Source organism: Gambusia affinis, linkage group LG09 (genome assembly GCF_019740435.1).
Source record: "Gambusia affinis linkage group LG09, SWU_Gaff_1.0, whole genome shotgun sequence".
Taxonomy (NCBI): Eukaryota; Metazoa; Chordata; class Actinopteri; order Cyprinodontiformes; family Poeciliidae; genus Gambusia; species Gambusia affinis.
The window spans coordinates 28,265,769-28,287,326 of NC_057876.1; the positions used below are offsets into that span (position 1 = coordinate 28,265,769).

A 21,558-nucleotide genomic window follows, 5' to 3' on the forward strand; every position below is an offset into this window, starting at 1 on the left:
CCCTCCAGGGGAATCCCGAGGCGTTCCCAGGCCAGCAGAGACATCGTCCCTCCAGCGTGTCCTGGGTCTTCCCCAGGGCCCCCAGGGTTTGGACGGTGCATCATGCTTTGGTATCCTTTCCAGAAGTGTCAAGGAATCTGATGGATGCAAAGACTCCAAAGAGCTTTAGATTGGAAAAGAGGTTCCAGCAGGACAAAAAACTAAACATACAGAGCCACCGTGTGGAGTGGTTCACATCAAAGAATATCCACAGGTTAAAAGTACAGATCTGTAAATCCAATGAACCTGTGAAAAGACTTGAACAATGATTTTCAGAGACTCTCTCCATCCAGTCTGTCTGAACTTGAGCTTTTTTTCATGAATAAGCAAAGATTTCTTTTTGTAGATGCCTAATGTTTGTTAAAGGGTTTCTAGGTTTCCAGGTGTAGCTGCTGCAAGAGACGGTTTTGTTATTGAATAAAGCTGATTAAAAATGCACAACAGACATGTTTGATTTTTATTTAAAAACCTGAAAACAAGGTTCACAGTTATATTTTACTTAGATGCTCTTTCTTAAAAAACCTCAACAAAAACATTAAAGTTTGTGCTGAGAATGAGAAAAGTTTCAACATGCTGGAGATGTGAATATTTCTGCAAGGCTCTGTGTATAACATATGGCACACCCTTATGAAATTATTCATAGACATCAGAAAAATGTAATCTGTAAATGAACTCCATTTGTGCTCATTGAATTTTTATTCACTGTTGTGTCCCCATAAATGAGATGACTACCCTTAGGAACTGTAATGGCGTTGTATGCTGCAACCTGTCAGGAAAGGAGGCTTGCTCATACATAACTAGGCTTTTTTCTTTGCGATCTCTTGAATAATAAATGCTGCAATAGAGGTGCAAGATACAGCAAAATGTTAACAAAAGCTCTTATTTGTATAAATTATGGCTTTTTAAAGCAATAAATAGACACCGTGACTCTTTATGGCAGCTTTTTCATGACTAGCAGCCGCAGACGTGTGTGGGTTGGTAGCAGTCAGTGAATCATGCCTCTCTCTTCATGCCGCTGGCCAACATGTGGCAGTTGTGATCCGTGGTGAAGCAGCGGCCGCTTGTTTGCTCAGCTCATTTTCTGTTTGTTTCCTTTCACAGCTTGGTATCTGTCGTCCGGGGTCAGGTCCTAACGGGAGACGGGACGCCGCTGATTGGAGTCAACGTGTCTTTCCTGCACTACCCACATTATGGTTACACCATCACCCGGCAGGATGGCATGTAAGCAATTCCCTGTTTTCACAAACATCAAAAGGTGCTGCTTGTAGGGAAATGGAGAGGCCATGCTTCTCCTGAGGTTCTCGTTGGGCTGCACGTCGTAGTAAAAGGCGTCCAACAGTGGGACAGGTGTCCTGGTGTTTGAGCAAAAAGCTTCCCAAAACAACAGTATCACATTGTGCCTTAGAACAATTCCTCATGCAAATGTCACCATGGTGGAGGCCATTCTGAAGCGAGCTGTTTAAAATGCATTGAATCAGCGAGGGTAGAATCAATCTGCTGGCAGAGTAGTAAAACATGGGATTACTGTCTGACCTTCTCCTGCTATTACCACAGATAGGTCCTTAATAATGGGAGTGCAAACACATACAAGGAAAATGTATGTTGCATATCTCACAGAACGGCTGAGGGAGGAACGCTGACACCCACAACCGTTTGTCAAAATTATGAACCAGACTTTTGGTTCCAGTTCGACGCATAACGGCCATGTTTATGTGTTGCCAGTGTGGAACAAAAAGGCTTTTTGAGTGGCAGGGAGTTGTACAGCTGCTGTTATGAATCGCGGTCCCTGGGTCCCCGTATGGCTGAGGATTAGCTGATTTCTTCAGATATTCCGCCCTGTAACTCTCTGACAAGAAGCGTGATAAATGGTAAGGGATAATCACACTTGGTTAGCCAACAGATCCGCTCAGTGTGTTAAGAAGGGAAGAGTGGAGGGGCAGCATCAAAGCATGGCCTCTTGCAGCTGTGAGCTCCCCACTGCCCAAAAGAGGAGAGAGCTTGAGAAGGAAGCTGTTTTAGGTCAGCTGCACAGCTTGGCTGTTGGCGCATATGTGTGTGTGTGTGTGTGTGTGCGTGTGTGTGTGTGTGTGTGTGTGTGTCACTCTGGGTATGGGTGGCGTGCATGAGAGAAGTGCATATGCACTGAAACCTGCAAATGTGTCTTTGTGCATGAAAATACATGTGATGTCACCACACAGACGCTGCGCCCCCTGGGTGTGAAGCTCAGCGACTATATAGAGCAGCACTTCAAAGACTCGCCCTTCATTTCCAAACCAGTAACTTTCCCTCAGTAACGTTGTGCTAATTAACACCAGTTCACCAGAGGAAACTCCCCAGACTCCGCCCCCCAATGCCCCCACTCCAAACCAAATTCAGCCATAATGTTCCTGCCACCGCCATGCCTGGTTGAACAGAAGTAATAAATTAGATTCAGTGAATGAGAATGTTAAATGGAGGCTGAATGGTTGGGACTTGTTCGAAAAAGTTGCTCTGCTTTGGTGGTCTGGAAAAAATAGATTCTCTGTCCACAGCTCTCATCAGAAATCAAACCAATAAGATTTTTTTACGCAAATTCTGTGTTTAGGTATCACTTTATTAATTCCACAAATCCCTCACTTTAGAAGAAAAATATTATTCTAAAAAATCTTTAAATTATTGTACAGCCGCTTTGAAAAATACTGATTTACAATATAAGAAGTTTCATAGACATGTGTACAAAGCTCTAGTTAGGAGGTATGAAAATAAAATGTATCTCTTATTAGCACATAATGCTAATTAGAGAAGTTCCATTTATTTTCCCTGGCACTGATTGGCTGTAAGGAGGAATGTAGATCTTTATTTCTAAAGAAGGCTAAGTTGGGTTCCACTCTGTGTTATTGAATTTGATGGTATATTTGGTGTTTGAACTGTTAAAATAGTCAGTAATATGCATTTTAGTGGGGATCTTAATTATTTTAATAATTCAAACAACAAATATATCTTCATATGATTTAATATGCTCAGTGGACACCATCTTATCACTACAGCAGAATTTAACTTCAACAGTCTGTGTCTCTGCTCTGAGATACAGCCACTCAGGGGCAAGGAGAATGAATTGTTGCTTTGCAACAATTGGAAAGTTGCTTTACTTTCCATAGAAAAACCTGTGAACTGCAAATAGGTGATAATCTGTATGGTAAATGATTTTAAATGTGGTTCAAATGGTTTGGATGGTGCATTGAAACAATGAGCTAGTTTACAATAGATACAGTTCAGTAGTATTCAGTGTTTTCCATATATTTCTGTCTTGTGAAGGTTTGACCTCTTGGCAAACGGTGGCGCCAGCCTGACCCTGAGTTATGAGCGAGTGCCGTTCCCCACGCTGCAGCGCACCGTGTGGCTCCCCTGGAGCGTCTTCCATGTGATGGACACGGTGGTGATGAAGCGGGAAGAGAACGACATCCCCAGCTGCTACCTGACCGGCCTGGTCAGGCCCAATCCGTACATTCTGGCTTCGCCGCTTTCCACCCTCTACAAAACGTCCCCAGAGGACAACCCCATCATCCCTGAGACCCAGGTGAGCGGGCTGCGTCGAGGTGACTCAGAAGCATCATCTCTCGTTGTTTTTATAGCCAATTTCAAATTCCCCTCATATCTGATTGCTTTTGAATGACTGCTGCATTTTCACTCAGGAATGATCCAAGCATTACAGGCTGCAGTTTTGATTATGTTATCTACGTTTCACAGCGGCTTGTCTTGCTCATTTCACACAGGGTCTGATCTGCCTTTCAGCCTGCCTTTTGGGTCTTTATGGAAGAGTATCTTCCCAAATACAAAGCAATAAATTGTCTCCCAGCAACACAGATTAATATGTTTAGTCTGTGGCCAGTTCAGAGAAATCCCTCGCTGCAAAATGTGACTGCAGCCTTTGCTTTCTCTGTCGGGACCGCATCTATCTGTGCCAGGTTTTAGCTGAGAAAAGCAAACTGCTGTGTGTGTGTGTGTGTGTTTTTGTTTGTTTTTTGCATAATAGCAGCTTCAGGTGCAAAGTGAGACACCCTAAAAAGACAGTTTCTGTTATTAATCATTCAGTATTTGATTTTTATTCTGCTTGTTGATGCTAAAGAACTCATCTGCTGTCTTTGGGGTGAAGCCATTTTTCTGGCACACCACCTCAGATTGCACAGTAACTTTATAAACTGTAATTAGGGCCATTCTCTAAGTTAAATACAGACTCCCATTGCTCTTGTTAGCTGTGTGTGAGGTTTTTTTTGTAATGTCTGCTCTTCACACTGTGCTTTTGGCACCAGACTGACTGCTAATTAAAATCATAGGTGCTTCATGAGCAAGTGGCCATACCAGGCAGTGACCTCAACCTGGTCTACCTGAGCTCCAGGGCAGCTGGCTACAAGCCCATCCTCAAGGTGCTTCTGACCCAGGACCGCCTCCCTTTTGGCCTGATGAAAGTCCACCTGATGGTGGCCGTCATGGGCCGTCAGTTCCAGAAGTCTTTCCCAGCCTTCCCTGACCTCTCCTACACCTTCATCTGGGATAAAACAGACGCCTACAATCAGAAGGTCTTTGGCCTGGCAGAGGCTGTGGGTGAGTTCCTGCTGTGAAGCTGCCCACTAAAGATGTTGTGCAAGCAGAAGTTCGCTGTCAGACGCCCTCAGGCGCTGAACCTCGCTTGAACTTTTAGAGATTGATTTTACTTGTTTTTCAATTGAAGATTATTTGGCCGGGGACTGCTTTGGTTACCATGAGTAATAAAGATGTAGCAGTTGGTGTGAAATCCTCAAATCCCTCCGTGCTGCATTTTTTTTGAAGGCCGACGCTTTTTCTGCTGACTTGTTTATTTTTCATGTATGATATTTCAGCAGCTGTGCAAGAATGAAAATATTGCCTATGATGCAGTGGCCTTAAAAAATTTGCATGGAGCAAGTGGAAAAAAGATAACGTGGAACTGTTATTTTTTAGACCAAATTACTATTTTAAATATGGTTGAACACAAATATCATCATATTGATATGTGGATGCTCTAATCCTGATTTATATTTTATGCACATTGGTTGTTTTAGAGAAGTGAACATGGAAAACACAGGCGTCATCATTGGGGTTGGACAAAATCCTTTTTCCATTAAGGTTTTTTAAAAGAAAGACAGACTGACATCCAAATCTCATATCTCTGCATTGAACACCAGACTCTGTCAGCTGTCTGTCAGTATTTTTCAATAAACATTTTCACACCTGGAGTTCTGTACAGTGGACTCCTGCCTCATCACACTTTGGTATTCACAGATTTTGCTATCAAATATGATTCTGAATTACTTTAAAAATGTGATTTTTCTGTTGCACATAACAGTGGTTCCCAAAGATTTTCTGGACCCCCCTCTGGATTACAATAAAATCCCCCCCAAAAAAGAAAAAAAAAAAAAAAAAACAACTGGGCTCACACATCAATAAACCTAAACACATATTTTGTTTTCAAACTCCACTGAAGTTTATTTCACACTTCAGGTTGCAACTAAACACTGCAAACATCTTTACAGTGAAACACAGTAGAACATGTTTAAAATGCATTTGGTTTTATTCACAAATTCAACTTTCAACTTTAGAGAGAAAAATAATAAAGAAGGAGCTGCAATGACTTGTTTAATTTGTTATATTGCAAATTATCAGGAACCACTAAAAATAACCCAGGTACCAATACCTGCATAGATGTTTGAGAACCGATGGTCTCTCCAAACAACAGATGATTGCAGAACATAAACTCCGGACTGTCTTTTCCCCAAATAAATTTAATTTTAGCAGTTTTTAAAAATGTTATTTAATAAGTAAAACAGCTGCCTTTTTAAAATAATCTGGTGCATCTTAATACCATATCACTGCTCAAGCCTGATTCTTAAAGTTTCCTAAAAACAGAAAACCCTCTTGCATCTGACATCTTTATGCACCACTTGTGTTTTTAACCACATCGCAGTGATTATGATGTTTACTTTAATGGGCTCCGCTTGAGCCTTTATTGTTAAAGAGACTCACCCCCGCCTTCACACACAGGTTTGCGTTCTGCTTCATTTGGATTTACACAAGATAAATAAGAGGAGAGCACATAAAATTCAAATGGAGCAGGTGAGATACGGAAACCCCACAGGTCTTTTAAAATCAACCCAGCTGGGGAGAAGTGCACAGTCAAAGAGCCAGAGGACACATAAAACAACCACAACACGCACTCAGTGTCTGTGGAGCTACAAGCCTCATTGCTGCTATAAGTGTCAAGTAAAAAGGTTGCAGCCCAGCTCACCGTCAGCGTCTCCTGCCATTATTTTCAGTGTCAGTGGGATATGAATATGAGTCCTGCCTTGATGTGGTGCTGTGGGAGAAGAGGACGGCGGTGATACAGGGCTATGAACTGGATGCCTCCAACATGGGAGGTTGGATGTTAGACAAACATCATATCCTGGATATCCAAAATGGTAAGAAACGTTCATTACCTGCATTATGCGTGTGTGTGTGTGTGTGCGTGTGTGTGTGTGTGTGTGTGTGTGCGTGTGTGTGTGTGTGTGTGTGTTTTGAAGTGGTTTGGATCTATAAATCATGATGCTTTCTGAAACTTTTCCCTGATCTTTGACCCTTTTTAATGCATTTTCTGTCCATCCTTGTCCATGACCATGAAAGCATGCTGTGTACTTAAAAACATATGACAGTAGATAATCACAGTGGAAAAAAAAGTGTCAGACTTGAAAAATGAACTACTTTTGCAGATGAACAGAATCTAAAATTCAGGGCTTCTGTGAAAATATCAAACAAATCCTCATCTTCTCCTCTTAGTTATGTTTTTGTCTTACATAAAGCTGGAGCGTCCCTTGGTGCTAAAACATAGTTTTCTCTCAGACTTTTTTCCGCAACTCATAATTTATTGTAATTATTTGTTATTTTCAAAAAAACGTTATTTTAAATGTTTTTATTCATTCAGGCCTCTCTAACCTTGAGCTGTAAACAAGGCAGATCTTTCTTTTAAATTGTTTTATCTTTTGTGAGATGGCTTCATCTTTTTCTATCAGAAACAAACTTCTTGGATGAATGAAAATAAATTGAAATCTTAATTTGAAAGGGTAAAACTAACATTGTGTTTGACTTTATACACATTTGATGGGAAAAAGGAGTTGAGATTTCTTGCGTCACTGACTTCGCAGCAACCCCTCACACTGAGCTAGTGTGTGTTAAAATTGGAAAAGAATGACTTGTCTTTCTCAGAGGGAACCTCCAACAGAACCAGGTCAAGTATGAACGTCGATCTGCCTCCATCAGCTGGGGATTAGACGGGATAGAGAAGGTACACAGAAAAGACAGAAGCACTAGTCCAAGAGTAGTTTCTACAGGAAGGAAAAACTGCGTACACAGAGTTAATGAGATCAGTAGCTGGTCTAGGATTACTACTCATTCACTTTTCCAAGAAGGACGATGTTAACCGCAGACTCACTGGAATATAACCACAGACACTCAGGGTAACTGAAGTTAGCTTTATTAAAGCTGGATGGATTCTCTGCCTTACAGACTAAAATTGGGAGCTGCTTGAAAATGTGTCTCCACTAAAGTTAAGCTTTAGTGGAACCAAGTATCTGGTGGAGTATTCTGTACCAATAATACAGAAGATCAGAACTTTTCAACACATATTACTCTGACTTTTTTATTGTTTTAGAGACACTACCACTTTTAGAAATTAAACTCGGCCTTGACAACATCCTCCTATATTTGTCTTTCAAAACTGTATGTCACCTTAGTGCAGGGAGGGCACTCCTGGTCCTGGAGGGCCGGTGTCCTGCAACCTTTAGATCTATCTCTACTTCAACACATCCGAGTCAAATAATGAGGTCATTAGCAGAACCCTGGAGAACCTGACTGCACTTGGGAGGTGATTCAGCTGTTGGATTCAGGTGTGTTGGACCAGGGAGACTCTAAGAGTTGAAGGACGCTGGCCCTCCAGGACCAGGAGTGCCCACCCCCGCCTTAGTGTATCATTTTACACTAGGCTATGATTAAATTATTAAAACAATGTTTTAATTCATCATTGTCTGTCAAGCTTGGTACCAAACCTGGAATTGACTCAAGCTCAAAAGAAAAGGTAACATAACAGATGTCTCAGTTTCATATTCATAAAACATCATTACTTTAACCAATAATGCATTTACAAAGAGTTAGGATGTAGGTTGGCCTAAAGCAGCATTAAGTTATTTCTTTATTTAAGCCAATATTTAGTTGAGTTAAATGTTACAGTCCGTTACATTTCACCTGTCTGCATTAACTCCTTAGATTAGTTCTGTCTTTGGAGGATGAGGTGTCGGTATTTACCGACACCTTCGATCAGGTAGAATAGAAAAGTGAAACATGAGGTTCTCCACTCCGTAGGGTTCTGTTCTCACACACTTCGATGTCACACACTTTAAGTGTAATTCAGCGTAGGAATATTGCACTTTTCTGATTTACTGCTCTTTGCAGAGCTGCGCCTTCGAAGGAATTTTCTTCAAAGAACAAAGATGGATAAGTTGTGCTTCATTAAAGCTTTTAGCGTCCAGAAGCTGTCGAGACAGAGTGAACGTGTCTCATAGTTAAAGCTGTTTATAGTACGAGGTGTTCTTTGTTCTGCTCGGCTCCTAGATGCTGCTAAAGGTTCCTACAGGCCATGTCCTGCACTGCACACCATGGATGCTGCAGATAAATGTTTTGAGTACTTAAACAAGGTTTGCTGATGATTAAAGTTTAAAATAAACAAGCAGTCTTAGTTCTTAAAGACCCTGAGGAGTTTCCCACAGCTGTGATGTAGAGTCAGTTTTAAGAGGATGTGCTCACTGGCTCTAGAGGCTCCTTACAAATCCTCTGCAGCCTCCAGACACACAACTATAAATCTGCCTCTTACTTATTTCATTTAGGCAAAATTCGACAAAGTTTAGGTAGAACATGCAAAAATCTTTGTGAGTTGATATTTCAACACCTAGAAGAACTCTGTATGTAAGAGGCATGTTTATGTTGCATATTCCCTCAGTGCAGTTTTATTTTTAAAGCTTCTCAAGAGTATTAACAGAAACACTCCTGTTCATCCTTTAATGCTAAACATCTGTACTACATGCATAATGTTGCGGAGATTAAAGAAAGATTTGTTTATATCAGATAGGATTGTAGAAAAGAGAGACTGTTTCTTCTACTTTGTCCTGCATCTTGTCAAGCAACAAAAGAACAGAATTCCAAGCTCATCTCCAAACCCGATCTGTCGAGCCATTCAGAACCCAAAGTTTGTGAAGTGAGTGAAAGAAAACAAGAATATGCTTGTAGCTCGTGTTGTGGCGGTGCATCCTCGTTTCATCCGAGCCGTCTCAAAGTAGAGCGCACCACCTCCAAAGTCTTCACGGCGGCAGCGTCTCAGTTGGAGTTGTTGTGAGTTGCATTCATGATCAACAGATAGCTGCAGCATGTGATATGCAAATACTTTGCTGCATCCTTTATTAGATTGAGCCGTACTGCGTTGGAAGATGTCAGAAAACCAAACGTCGCCCTGCTTTAAGAACCGTCATGCTGAGGGCTTGTTGTTGTACATGGGAGCAGCGATTACAGAAATAAAGCACAGACCAGATGGCGCGGAGCATTTCCTGTGCACTAAATGTTGCAGACTCCCCAAGGCTCCACATCCTCACATTTTTCACTTGTCCCGTTATGAAAAAAAATCACTGCAAAGTCTGTCTAAATTTAAAATGAACAAAAATAGTTCAGCAGTCTTGTGGCTTTCTGTCTAAATTACTACCTCTGTTTGACAGGGGCTTAATATCGGTGCAGAATACTTTCAGTCTGCAGTCCTGTCAGCTCAACCCAACACAGCACGCTTGGTAGGACTGGAGGGTTTTTTATCCAGAACTTTGGCAAGACAGTTTATGAAAAGTTCACCATCCTATCTTCACTGCTAGACAGCAGTCTGAAATAATCTCAGCTGTGTCTGTGACAGTTTCTGCAGTGCCTTGCAGAAGTACCTCAATGCATTGAGATTTTAATTGATTCACCAACATAAATTGCAAAGCAGGTGGAAAAGGGCTGAATGATTATTTATGGTTTTTACAGATACAAATCTGAAATCAATTACAATTGGTTCTCTTTGAGTCACCTGGATAAATAAAGGCAAAATAAATCCATTTATGCACAATATGCTACTTTTTCTACAAAATACTGAAAATTATTCATTGTAAAATAGATCTAGATTAGTCAGATCTTGAGAAAAACATGTCAAATTAAACACTCCATGACTTGACTGGATGATAAATTGTCCCAGATATTAATGTGATAAAAGATCAAGTTTTTGTCTGAGACCATTTGCAAGTAATATGATAAAGGCTTAACAATGCCAGTTCATCTTCTCAAAGATCAATAAACTTTAATTTAGTAAAAAAACACTTACACTGGAGCTGCATATATTTCAAACATCCAAAATAAATAAACAAAACAACCAAAAGCAATAAATATAAAATGGAAATTTAAACCACACACAACAGAAAACATAAATAAATAGATCATGAAGTCTCTTCTACAAAACTTTTACCAAACTGCATCTGGATTTCCTGTTAGATTTAGATTTAAATTAATCTTTTATTGTTTCCACAAGTGTTTGAGTGAAAGTATTATTAATTTTCTATTCACCCAGCATAAACTGGACGAACTGAAAATCTGTGAAACGAGTTAAAAATTAGGATTTTGAAAGTCTTCAAACTCAGAAAGGAATGTTCTCAAAATATGAGTGGGAACTTGTGAAATGCTTTTCAGCAGCAGGATGGTTTTTATTGCTATCCTGCAAATAAAGACGAAACGTCTTTATTTTAATATTTTTTAATATTTTAGTAAAAAATAAATATGCATATATATTTTTTTAATAATACATATTATGCATTGCTCTTTTATATTTCAGTTTATTCTTGTCTCATTTCCTGTCTGTAATAAATGTATTTTGTAAATTAACATTAAATATCCCATAATATGAATTATTAAAGGTTTTAATTTACGCTCAGGAGCAACATGTTGGCATAGTTGGTGCCACTTTTGCCTTGCAGCAAAAACGTTGCGGTTCAAGTTTACATGTTTTACTTCAGTTTCCTCGCAGTCCAAAATTAAATGGCCCTTCAGTGTGTGTGTGTGTGTGTGTGTGTAAAGGTTTTAGTGTTTTGTTTGTTGTTTTTTTGTTTGTTTTTAATACACCCAAATTTGTTTTCTTGCAGTTTTTCATTCCACAGTGAAGGATTCAGTCAGGAATCGGACTTTTAGGAATTTACGGGTTTGGGAGGGAAATTCAGCTCGATATTCTCAGTCGACAAGAAGATGAATCTAAATATCACTGTTTACCTTCGTTGCTGCTCAGGTATTGATTCTTTAATGTTCCTCGGCTTGACTAATGTCCTTACCACACATGTGAGCAAGCGGTGGTCCTGCCACTGCACTGCAGTTTATCTCCAAACATTTGCTATCTCGCTTTGTTGTGATTCCTGCTTCATATTTGCTCCACTTGGAACATCTGAGGAGTTTTTCCTCTCATCGTTTGTGGCATAAGGCCTGAGCAGAAGCTCCTCTCCCCCCATCTCGGCTCCACAAGCCTGTCAAACCAGATAAGGCAAATTGCTGGTGTCTGCACTGTAGTCGTGTCCTCCTGCCCCTCGTTTCTTCGTTACAAGTGGATATGCCTTCCCCTCAATCTGCAGCTTGTCTCTATCTTGGGTAACATAGCCGATACTTATTGGACACAGGCAGAGTTCAGAAAGGCTGCATTTGTGAGAGTAAGCGCTGTATGGCTCACACACATGCTGCATTTTATGGAATCAGAGGTCTGCTGCCTGCCGTTAGCCTCACACAGGATCAGCGGGGCTCTGGGTGGCACGTTGAAGAAAGACAGCAAAGAGGAACAAAGAAGGACAGGGTCCAATTAAGACACACTCCCTTTCGTCCCCTACCACTCTCTGTGCTCGCCGCGTGTCACCAAGGTGACATTGCTCAGGGCGCTCCAGTTTTTTATCACATATGGAGGCTCGGCCTTGCGCCGGCGCCATTAATCATCTCAGAAGCTGTGATGTCAACATGAAAGACGTTTTTTTATTTCCCCCCACATGATTCAAATTAGCCTTTTATCAAACAAATTATTACCTGGTGTAATGTCTCCCAGGTAGGAATGGATTCATGTTGGGCAGCTCACTCAGGAATTATGATTTCTATATGGAGGCAGCAGGCAGAGTTTGTGCAGATAACATCTTGGCCCTTGCTCAATAATTCATGTAATGACTCCTCTTCTGGTTTTCTATTTTCATGGCCTTCAGGCCTCCTCAGTGTCTCCGTCACCATCAGTTTCATAGACAGTTATATTTGAACTGTTTGACTGTCTTTCTGTCATTGTTTGAGTCTCTGAGTAGCTGCAGACATACGACCACTACTGATAACAAGCAACCTAAAAATAATGGCCAAAATGATCCGTTAGACTCTTCCTGCAATTTAAAGCTCTTTTAACGAGATGCCAGAGGAAGCCTCACTGCCAGTCAGCTGGCTGAAAGAAGACGGCCAGACCTTTTTTACCTTAAGTGAAAGACAAATTTGACTGTTTGCAAATATTACCAGTTGCACATTATAATGATTGATGAGTGGAAACTAAAACGACGTCACCAGTGCGGTTGTCAGTGTTTCAATATTAAAACAATGGAGACACCTCAGTGTGAATCTGATTTTAGTATTTTTAAGCTCTGATGAAATGTTGAAAAGAAAATTAGGATTTTATTCCCAACCATTTGACCTTCCTTACTCCCTGGCTTCTTTGCATCTTTCCCTTTTTGGTTCCCTTTCGTTCGTTATTTCCTTTCATCTTTCCTTTGTTTCTTATTTCCTTGTGTCCTTTTCCCTTGCCCTCTTTGTGTTGTACCTCTCCTCTATTTTCTTTGTTCTTTCCTCTTTTGTCTTTATTTCTTTGTGTCTTTTTTTTTCGTTTCTATTTTTCTTCAGTCCCTTTATCGAAACTCATTTTCTTTTGTCTGTCTTTCTATTATTCATGTAGATGTTTAGAAACTTACTGCAATAAGTAATATAGTAAATAATTAGAGCAACAGCTGCCGTGGGGACAGCTGTTGCTCTCTGTTTAAATCATAACCAGTGACATCATGTTTTCCTCTGTGTTTGAGATGCTTTTCTGAAGAGCATCGTATTGTAAGTCTCAGTTATCTTTGAGGTTTCCATACAGTGAGTCTCTCTTGTTCTGTATATTCGCCATGAGGAGAGAAGCCATCCATCGCCTCTGAGCAAGTGACCTCTCCCCAGATTTTGAAGCCGCCTCCATCCGTTCATATTTCTAATCGATGAGCAGACATGTCCCGAGCGGCTGATCCATTCAGCTGCCATCCTTGTTCTTTGACTTCTCCTCTGCAGAATCTGTCGGGGGACTTTGCTGCAGGACTTTGTGAATAAATTGTTTTACCGAATCTCGCTTTTAGGAAATCATATCACAGTTTTCTGAGTTCTCATCCAGACTTAGCAGTGCAAAATAGTTCTGGATGCATATTTGTGGAATCCAAAACCCCTTTTTAGTGGAGTAGGAGTCCACCCCCCACTAACACCACCTCCTACAGCCTGGAGCTTCGGATAGTCACAAGCCAAATTCCCATCAGTGGAGCTCTCCAGCTGAGACATCGCAAGCTTGATCCTCACAACAATCATCAGCAGTAATGTGTCATGGCCAAGTGTCCTTGAGGGAGGGAAGCTGAACCTTAATCTGCTCTCTCACACTAAGCTGGCAGAAGACATTGTGTGTGAGAGAAAAATCAAAGTAAAAGAGTACATTGTCAATAGTAAGTGTGGGTGTAATGGTGGGGGGTTGCTGGTGATTGATAGCAGTATTTAATCTATTTTATTACACTGTCTAATAGCCTATGGGAAGACTTGTGTGTACAGTAAACTGTGATGAAAGTGTAAATGGAAAGAACAGGAGTGATTTGCCAGGATGACTTCAGCATCCTTCTTTTTTTAATTCTTTTAAGCTGAACGTCTGCCAAACTGTGAGACGGCTGCAACGTTGACACTCAACCATGTCCTACACACCCAGCCGCATCCTGCACATTAGCAACATTGCTGTCTTCCATGTGAATGTTAAGAAGTCATTACGCAAACAGACATTAAAATTCAGATCAAATTATACAGCTTATTTGTCATTTCTGATGTGTTCATTTTTTCCCGGACTAAGCCTCAACCTTTCAGCTCACCGAGTGTTTTCATCGCGCTGTGTGTGTTCTTTTCAATGTGCAGACAAATGGATCACAGTTCAATTAAAGTCCCAAGGTCACACGTTTCCAGGCGCTGCGCGGAGAGCCTCATCTTGGACCTATTTGTCTTGGTTAGAGGCTCATGTATAATGCTGTCGGGTCCAGAAGACGAATTGGTCAGATCGTCAGGAGTCTCACTGGTCTGCGTCTTCATTTGAATTTGCCCTTCAATCAGCTAAATCAATGAGAAGAACTAATCAGAGGAGGGACAAGCTGCACACTTAATTTCACATATATTGAGGGTTGCAGTGGCTCGCAGTGTGGCTCCGTGGGAGTACAGCACTATGTGGCCGTTCAGTGGTGTCATAGATCCACTAATTAGGACAGAGGCTGAGTGAAATCACACAAGTTGCTGGATGTGAATAATTAAGTGCTCCAAGCATGCACTTCTTCCCTTTGATGTGTTTTTTTTCCCACTTTGAAGAATGTCCCACCCCACCCCCTCTGAAGAAACCCTGTTATAACAGCTCCTTGTTAAAATATTAATCTGGTATGACTCACCACATTTAGTGAGTCCTCGGCGTAATGTATGGGTCGTCATTAAGACGGTGTCCACATCTCTGTGTTTATGTTTACTGCCTCTCTGTGACTTGGGGGAAGGGCTCTCCCTGTCACGTTAGAAGAGCATCATTTCATATAAAATATGATTGAGCTTCATGGAGGGTTTTCAGGAATCCGCTGGGTTGGGCCGCGGCTCTGCCATGCTGATGGTCAGCATGCTGCCTGTGCAGCCTCGGGTCCCTGAGCTATTTAAATCACATTATTGTTTGAGCAAGAGGTTATGTGGATTAGTTGTGAGGAGCCAGTGTCTGACCTACAATAAAAAAAAACAGTTCTCAAGTGGGAGTCAAGCTAAATATTGAGGGAGAATTAAGACCCCCCAGTTGAAGCCTGAATGATGAAAATGTCATATTTTCCTAGACTTTCTACAGACATCCAGCTGGTAACTATGATAAACATCCCAATGTAAAGGTGACACCAAACCTTAAGGTTTAAAAAGTATTCTCAGATCATTTTTACAACAGACAGACAGAACTGCTGTATTGTTTCTTTCCATTTGAATAATTTGTCTCTGAGGAACACCAAGGATGCAAACAATAATACAAGCTGAAGGTGTAGTTCATATTTTATTGGTATATTTGTAGAGAATTGTGTATTGTTATATTCAATAATTTAAGAAACTCTTTGTCTTGTTTATGAATGAGTGAAAAATGGAGCAGGAGATTGATGGCAGATTGGAGCAGTGTTTGCAGTGCAGCATTGTGTTGTGATGAAAAGAGATACAGTGATGAACTCTGGGTAATGTCTGGAAGAGATCATGACACAATTGATCAAAATGAGGGAAACCTGGGCCTTAGTAGACACATGACTGAATATCTAGAGAGACAAATGCATTCTATGTGTTTTGGCTATTTATCCAAAGGCTCCATTTAATATCACTAAAAATGATCATTTATAAAAATTCAGACCAAAATAGAGATATGTGTTTACTAAAACCTAAGTGAAAAGTTATAGGAACATTAAAAGGGACTATATCCATGAGTAAAATGCTGGGGACCAAAAACACATAAAATAATTGTCTTCTTCTGTCAGTGGATAGTTGGATTTGTATGGTCATGCAAATCCATCCTTGTATTTTTGTACCAAGTTCACCATGAATACAGTTTCATTACTAGAACTGAAACCTTAAACCATTTCATTTGTTTCTTCTTTTCTATAAATATCTATAAATATCTGTAAATGTCCTGCCTTTCAGTCCATTCAGTCCATATTTTCTCATCATCAAATCCTCTGGTTTGATAACTGAATAATGAGTCCAGTAATGTCGTGCCAATAACAAACGGCAGCCATGCTTTCACACCTGTGAATAACTGCTGTGCTGCTTCCCAGGAATCCTTTATAAGGGCAACGGCGAGAACCAGTTCATCTCTCTCCAGCCCCCAGTGATTTCCACGGTGATGGGGAACGGACGGCGCAGGAGCATCTCATGTCCCAGCTGTAACGGGCAAGCTCAGGGCAACAAGCTGCTGGCGCCAGTTGCTCTGGCCTGGGGCATCGATGGAAGCCTTTACGTCGGCGATTTCAACTTCATCCGCCGCATCTACCCATCTGGGAACGTGACAAGCATCATGGAGCTCAGGTAGGAGAAAAATGGTGCCGCATTTGTAAAGTTATAGACTCAAAGGTTATACATGCATACATATAAACAAACTATCTACAGCTAAACATTTAATTAAATGAATGAATATTGAGGTGTAACAAAACAGAAAGTTAAAAACTGAGCTGATAATTATCAGTTATAAAACTTCACATTTAGCTGCAGCTTAATATTGTGTATACCTAAATATTTGGCTATTTCAATATTAAGTTAAATGTCTAAATATTTATCCAGTTATAAAACAGAACATTAGCTAAACATGACATTTTGCTAAACTATTTAGCTAAATAGCATATTCATTTAGCATAATAGTTCAGCTAAAATATTTACCTAATATCTAATATTTACGTGGTATTTGGCTCAATAATTTATATGTAGCTAATAAAATGATCGATTTCTGTTGTGTCAGAAATCGATCATTTTAGAGCAAACATGCACATAAGCTAATTGCTTATTTGCTAATTACTTAGCTGTGTAACTAAGAAATTAGCTACACATAATTTATATACATAAATACAAATTTAGCTACACACAAAAACTAAGTGCATATAGCAATAGCTAAATATTATTTTTTGTGTAGATAAATATTTAAATAATTAACCAGTTAGAAAACCGAACATTGGCTGCATATAATAATATTTAGCTGTATCCAACATAACAATACTTAGCTAAATGTGTCAATATTTAGCTGTAGCTAAGTATTTTTATGCATGCAATGTGCATTTTTAACTGATATTATCGATTCACTTCAGGGGCTACACATGAAGATACAGTGCTTTGCCCCAGTATTTGCCCCTTAATTCTTCTTTAGGTTTATTTCTGTCATCCGTAAATTTTTCAAATCAATGTAATGGAATAAACAAACCCAACCAATCTGCCTCAAGCATGTTTATTGTTGTATATTTATGAATGTTTTGTGAACGTGATAGACACTGAAAAGGGGAAAAAATGACACAATGCACTTTCACTGACCCTTAAATTATGATGTAATAAAGGATCTCTCCTGTCATTGCTGTGTAGAGTTCAGCATAGTGAGGGAAAACTAAAATGGCACAGTGGGCAGACTTTAATTCACACACATCTTTCCACTCCTCATAGAAATCTGAAATCTTTTCTCCATCCATCTCCATAATTAGGAAAGACATCCTGTCTTCAGCGTGTAATTGGGATGATTTACGTCCTCATGCCAAGTTGGCTTCTCTCTGCAATGACTCTGATTCGGCCAGTTGGCTTATTTTAAAGTGGCAGATGTTGATTAAATGTACATTGGGCCTTCACCCTCCACGAGACGCATACATGACAAAACTAACATGAAAATCGCCTTAAAATGATGGAGGTCACTGCACTGTTGGCTGTCTGTTCACCGATTATGAGAGATAACTTCAGGATTAAAAGGGTGAATGTTTAATATCTGAATTGGAAGGCAAACATGCTAATCCACCCTGGAAACCTGCTAATGCACCTGCACAGTCATCCGCCTCTACACAACGGATGTTGGAAATGATGTAGCAGTTGGATGAAAATCAGGGCGCCGCTATAAACCAACATGCATGCTCAGCAACACTTTACCAGACGAATAATGGTTTACATCTCCAAGCAGCTCTTTTACAAGAACAAGAGGCTAAGAACTCATGTTAGCTTTGTTAAATTAAATTAAAAAAACAGCCAAATCTCTTTGCATCACACTGTAGAAAAAGTCCAAGAGTTTTACAGAGAATGTTGTGTCAGAAATCAATAATTTTACAGCAAACATGCACTTGGTTTCAGTCACGCCGTCTTGTACAAACATCCTGGACCTCCTTCAGTCAGTGTTCGCTTTAAGCCTGTGTTTATATTCTGGCTTCAGTGGTCAATGTAGCAAATGGCTGAATCAATATTTCAATATGAGCGGTCAAAGTGAGAATAGCAGTGGTAATACCGGATGGTGCTTCATGAACACAGGAGGACATGTTTCCCTCTCTGTGGGTAATAACTCCACCTCTGCGTCGTCTGCCAAACAGACTGTCATTGCATGTGACCTTCTCTGCTGGCTGTGTTGATTCTTCAAGGGGACGACTTTGACTTTCTTACTTTCTTCACCAAGCTCTTGTTTGCGACCTGGGTTTTGCTAAGATTTCATAAATCTTGTAAAGTTTAAACATAAATAATGAAAAATCTACTGGAGAGTCAGAAATCCATAAATCAAAAAAATTGGCAAAAGAGAGCCATTTAAACACTAAAAGAAAATTTCCAAATAAAATGTTTCATTGTCTTTATTGTCTTTCCTCTTTTTCTGCTGCTTCCACTGCATCCTGTCATAGAAATAAAGACTTTAGACACAGGTAGGTAAATTATTTTAGTGCATGTTTTATTCTGTCCTTTCTGCATGTCACTGTCTCTGAAAATACTTGATTCCTCGGCCTTTTGAATCACAGTGAGAAGCATCGACTAGAACTGTGCTACACTGATTTAGTTTTTATTTTATACACTGATACTATGTGACATTTTCCAGCCATGAATCTGAGCAACAATGATTACATGTGGGGTTCCTCAAGGCTCCATTCTTACCCCACTCTATTTCAAAATGTAAATGTCCCCATTATATTAAATTTGTGGAGCTTTTGTATTATCATGTATTGTTCTGGGCTCTAAAATGTAATGCTGGAAATCAGCGATCAAGTAGAGTCAGTTAGACAAAATACCAGGGAAAATGCAAACAAACAGGCTCCGTGATAGACTGAGACAAAATCCAAATGCTGGAATAAAACGATTCCTGTCTAAATAGGATGAGGGAAAGTTCTTCATACTTTTATTTTCAGTTTGAATCATTGCAATTTGATAAGTAGATTAATTGTATTGGGCCTTATACTATGAATTAATTAGCAGTAACAGACTCTCTAAGAATCTTAGACGTGTCATCTCCTTTGAATCAGGACTAAAAACATTACTGCCTCCTGCAGCTTCCATATAAAAGTCAACAATTGCCTCATCATTTCATTTTCAAAATGAACTGATGAGGGGTTTTTTATTTTAGAAAATAAAAACTATTTATCTTTTAAACTGTACATTTTAACATTTTTGAATAGATGATTTATGTTGTTAAATGCAATTTCCTTTACATTTTTGTCTTTTACTTTCATTGCAAAGCCTTTTAGATAGCTTTGTCTATCTAAAAGTCGCCTCACAAATATATTTTATTTGCCTTTTACACTCATTTAAGCACTGGTAATTGACTTTTGTAATTATAGTAAATTAGTGATGGTTTGATTACATCTAAACACGAGAGGAAGCACACAGATTTTCAGAATTAGTACATCTGCTTTATGTAAAAGAGGAAAACATGCATAAGGAGCCTTAAATGATTTGAAAAATTATGCAGAAATGCAAAGAGACGCCTACATGTCCAACATCGCAGCTCTGAAATAAAGTTCAGTATCATTGCAAAGCTTGTAATTAAATTTCTAGTGATGGTGTTTGGCAGATGTTCTCATCCGGAGGGCCGTGCACCACTGCTCTGTATTCATGAACATGGCAACATCACTGCATCAAGAGAAGATGCTTCTTGGTAGCAATTAGCTTCTCCCAGTGATTAACATGACAAGAGCAAGAGGTGCTCCAGACAGTAAAACTGCTGTAACTTTATTAAGCTGGCTGTCACAGCAACGCCTCTGGTGAGATGACCAGATTATGGGAAATGGATGAGGGACCTTTGTGTGAATTTCAAATCTAATTTGCCTGATTCATGCAGTGAACTCAGATTTCCTGATCGTTTCAAATACTCAGCTGAATGAAAAGGCTGTCAGGCTTAATGAATTCAACACTGCCATGTGTTAATTAGACACCAAGATAGGTTTAAAAAGGTGTAAAACCCAACACTGGATGAAAGGAATACTGAAATCTGCTGCCTAAAGGCTTTTAAACTGGCCCTAATTTCTTTATTCTTTGCTTTTTTCCTGGCAAATCTAAAAGTCGGCCAAGGCGTTCTGGAGCCTAATCTGAAATTCTAATTGGTGGAAACTGAAGATTAAAGATAACTTGAAGCACAAGATTATTTTAAAATATTAGAAGAAAATTTGTCTCTTTGGGAAGAGAATCCAAAGATATACTGAGAGAGTTGTGTGCACTGCTGTTGATGTGCAGCACAAATAAACCAACAGTGTGTGGAGCTTGGAGACAGAGTGACATGCAGCAGCTTGATGCTTTGAGAGCTGCTGAATTCCAGATCAGTCAGAGATTTCTGAATCCCTGCAGGCCAATGCCAGTTTCCAGGACTCTGTGATTGCCTGACCAGGAGGTGACTGACACCTGTGTTAGCACCTGTGACAGGTTTGGTCATTCTGCTGAGATGTGCTGAAAAAAATGCAGGAAACTTCGGTAAGAAAGAAATTGATCTTCAAAAGGAACAAAAAAGCCTGTTAGTAATTCCAAGCCATTGTAAAATTTCTCTTTAAACTTCCATGTGTTTTACCATCAGAAAAGTGCACAAAGGTAATATTTGTTGCATAAATGTTTCATTGAGCCGTAAAACACAGGAGCTAGGTGCCTCATTTATTATGTCCAACCCCCTGCAGGTTGACTGTAAAATAAGGAGTTACTAATGTTTGACTTACTGAATTTTTTATTAGATCTCAAATAGTGCCCACCTATTTTGAACATTTACTTGGACTTATGATGGCCGTCAAGTTTTATTACCACATCTTTATCATTTTACAAAGATGTTTCATTGCCACATTTATTTCGCCGCCACATTATCCAGATCCAGGGCCGAACCGGTATCGACTGAGGTACCATTAGGCTTCAGTACATCTGGAGAAGCAGCATTTACAGCGGCACAGTGAAGCAACCTGATTTCATTTTTATGGCCTCTGCTTTGAGCTCTTTAATTTTCCTTGAGTACCTGCTAGTTTAGCCTGAGATCAGTTGTTTTTCTAGTTTGTTCAAATTCAATGTCATACACAATTAGTTTGCATTCTTGATTATTATGCAGATACAAAATATCAGCCGTGTGCTCCATCATGTGTCTATATTTACACTGCAGAAGGTTATTTAACTGTAAATAAGGCAAATTAAGCAGAAAGAGATGCC

The 21,558-nt window shown here is 39.8% G+C and overlaps 1 protein-coding gene across 2 annotated transcripts in view; it reads left to right on the forward strand.

Moving 5' to 3' along the window:
* Positions 1-21,558, forward strand: part of si:dkey-237h12.3 (teneurin-3) — a 185,390-nt gene that overhangs the window by 137,301 nt on the left and 26,531 nt on the right. The window contains exons 17-22 of one of the 2 annotated variants that reach the window (XM_044126705.1): positions 1,141-1,260; positions 3,334-3,595; positions 4,353-4,620; positions 6,348-6,491; positions 16,227-16,476; positions 18,795-18,815. In XM_044126705.1, coding sequence (XP_043982640.1) covers positions 1,141-1,260; positions 3,334-3,595; positions 4,353-4,620; positions 6,348-6,491; positions 16,227-16,476; positions 18,795-18,815 — 1,065 coding nt within the window. The remainder of the gene's footprint in view (positions 1-1,140; positions 1,261-3,333; positions 3,596-4,352; positions 4,621-6,347; positions 6,492-16,226; positions 16,477-18,794; positions 18,816-21,558) is intronic. The other variant, XM_044126706.1, reaches the window with a different exon arrangement.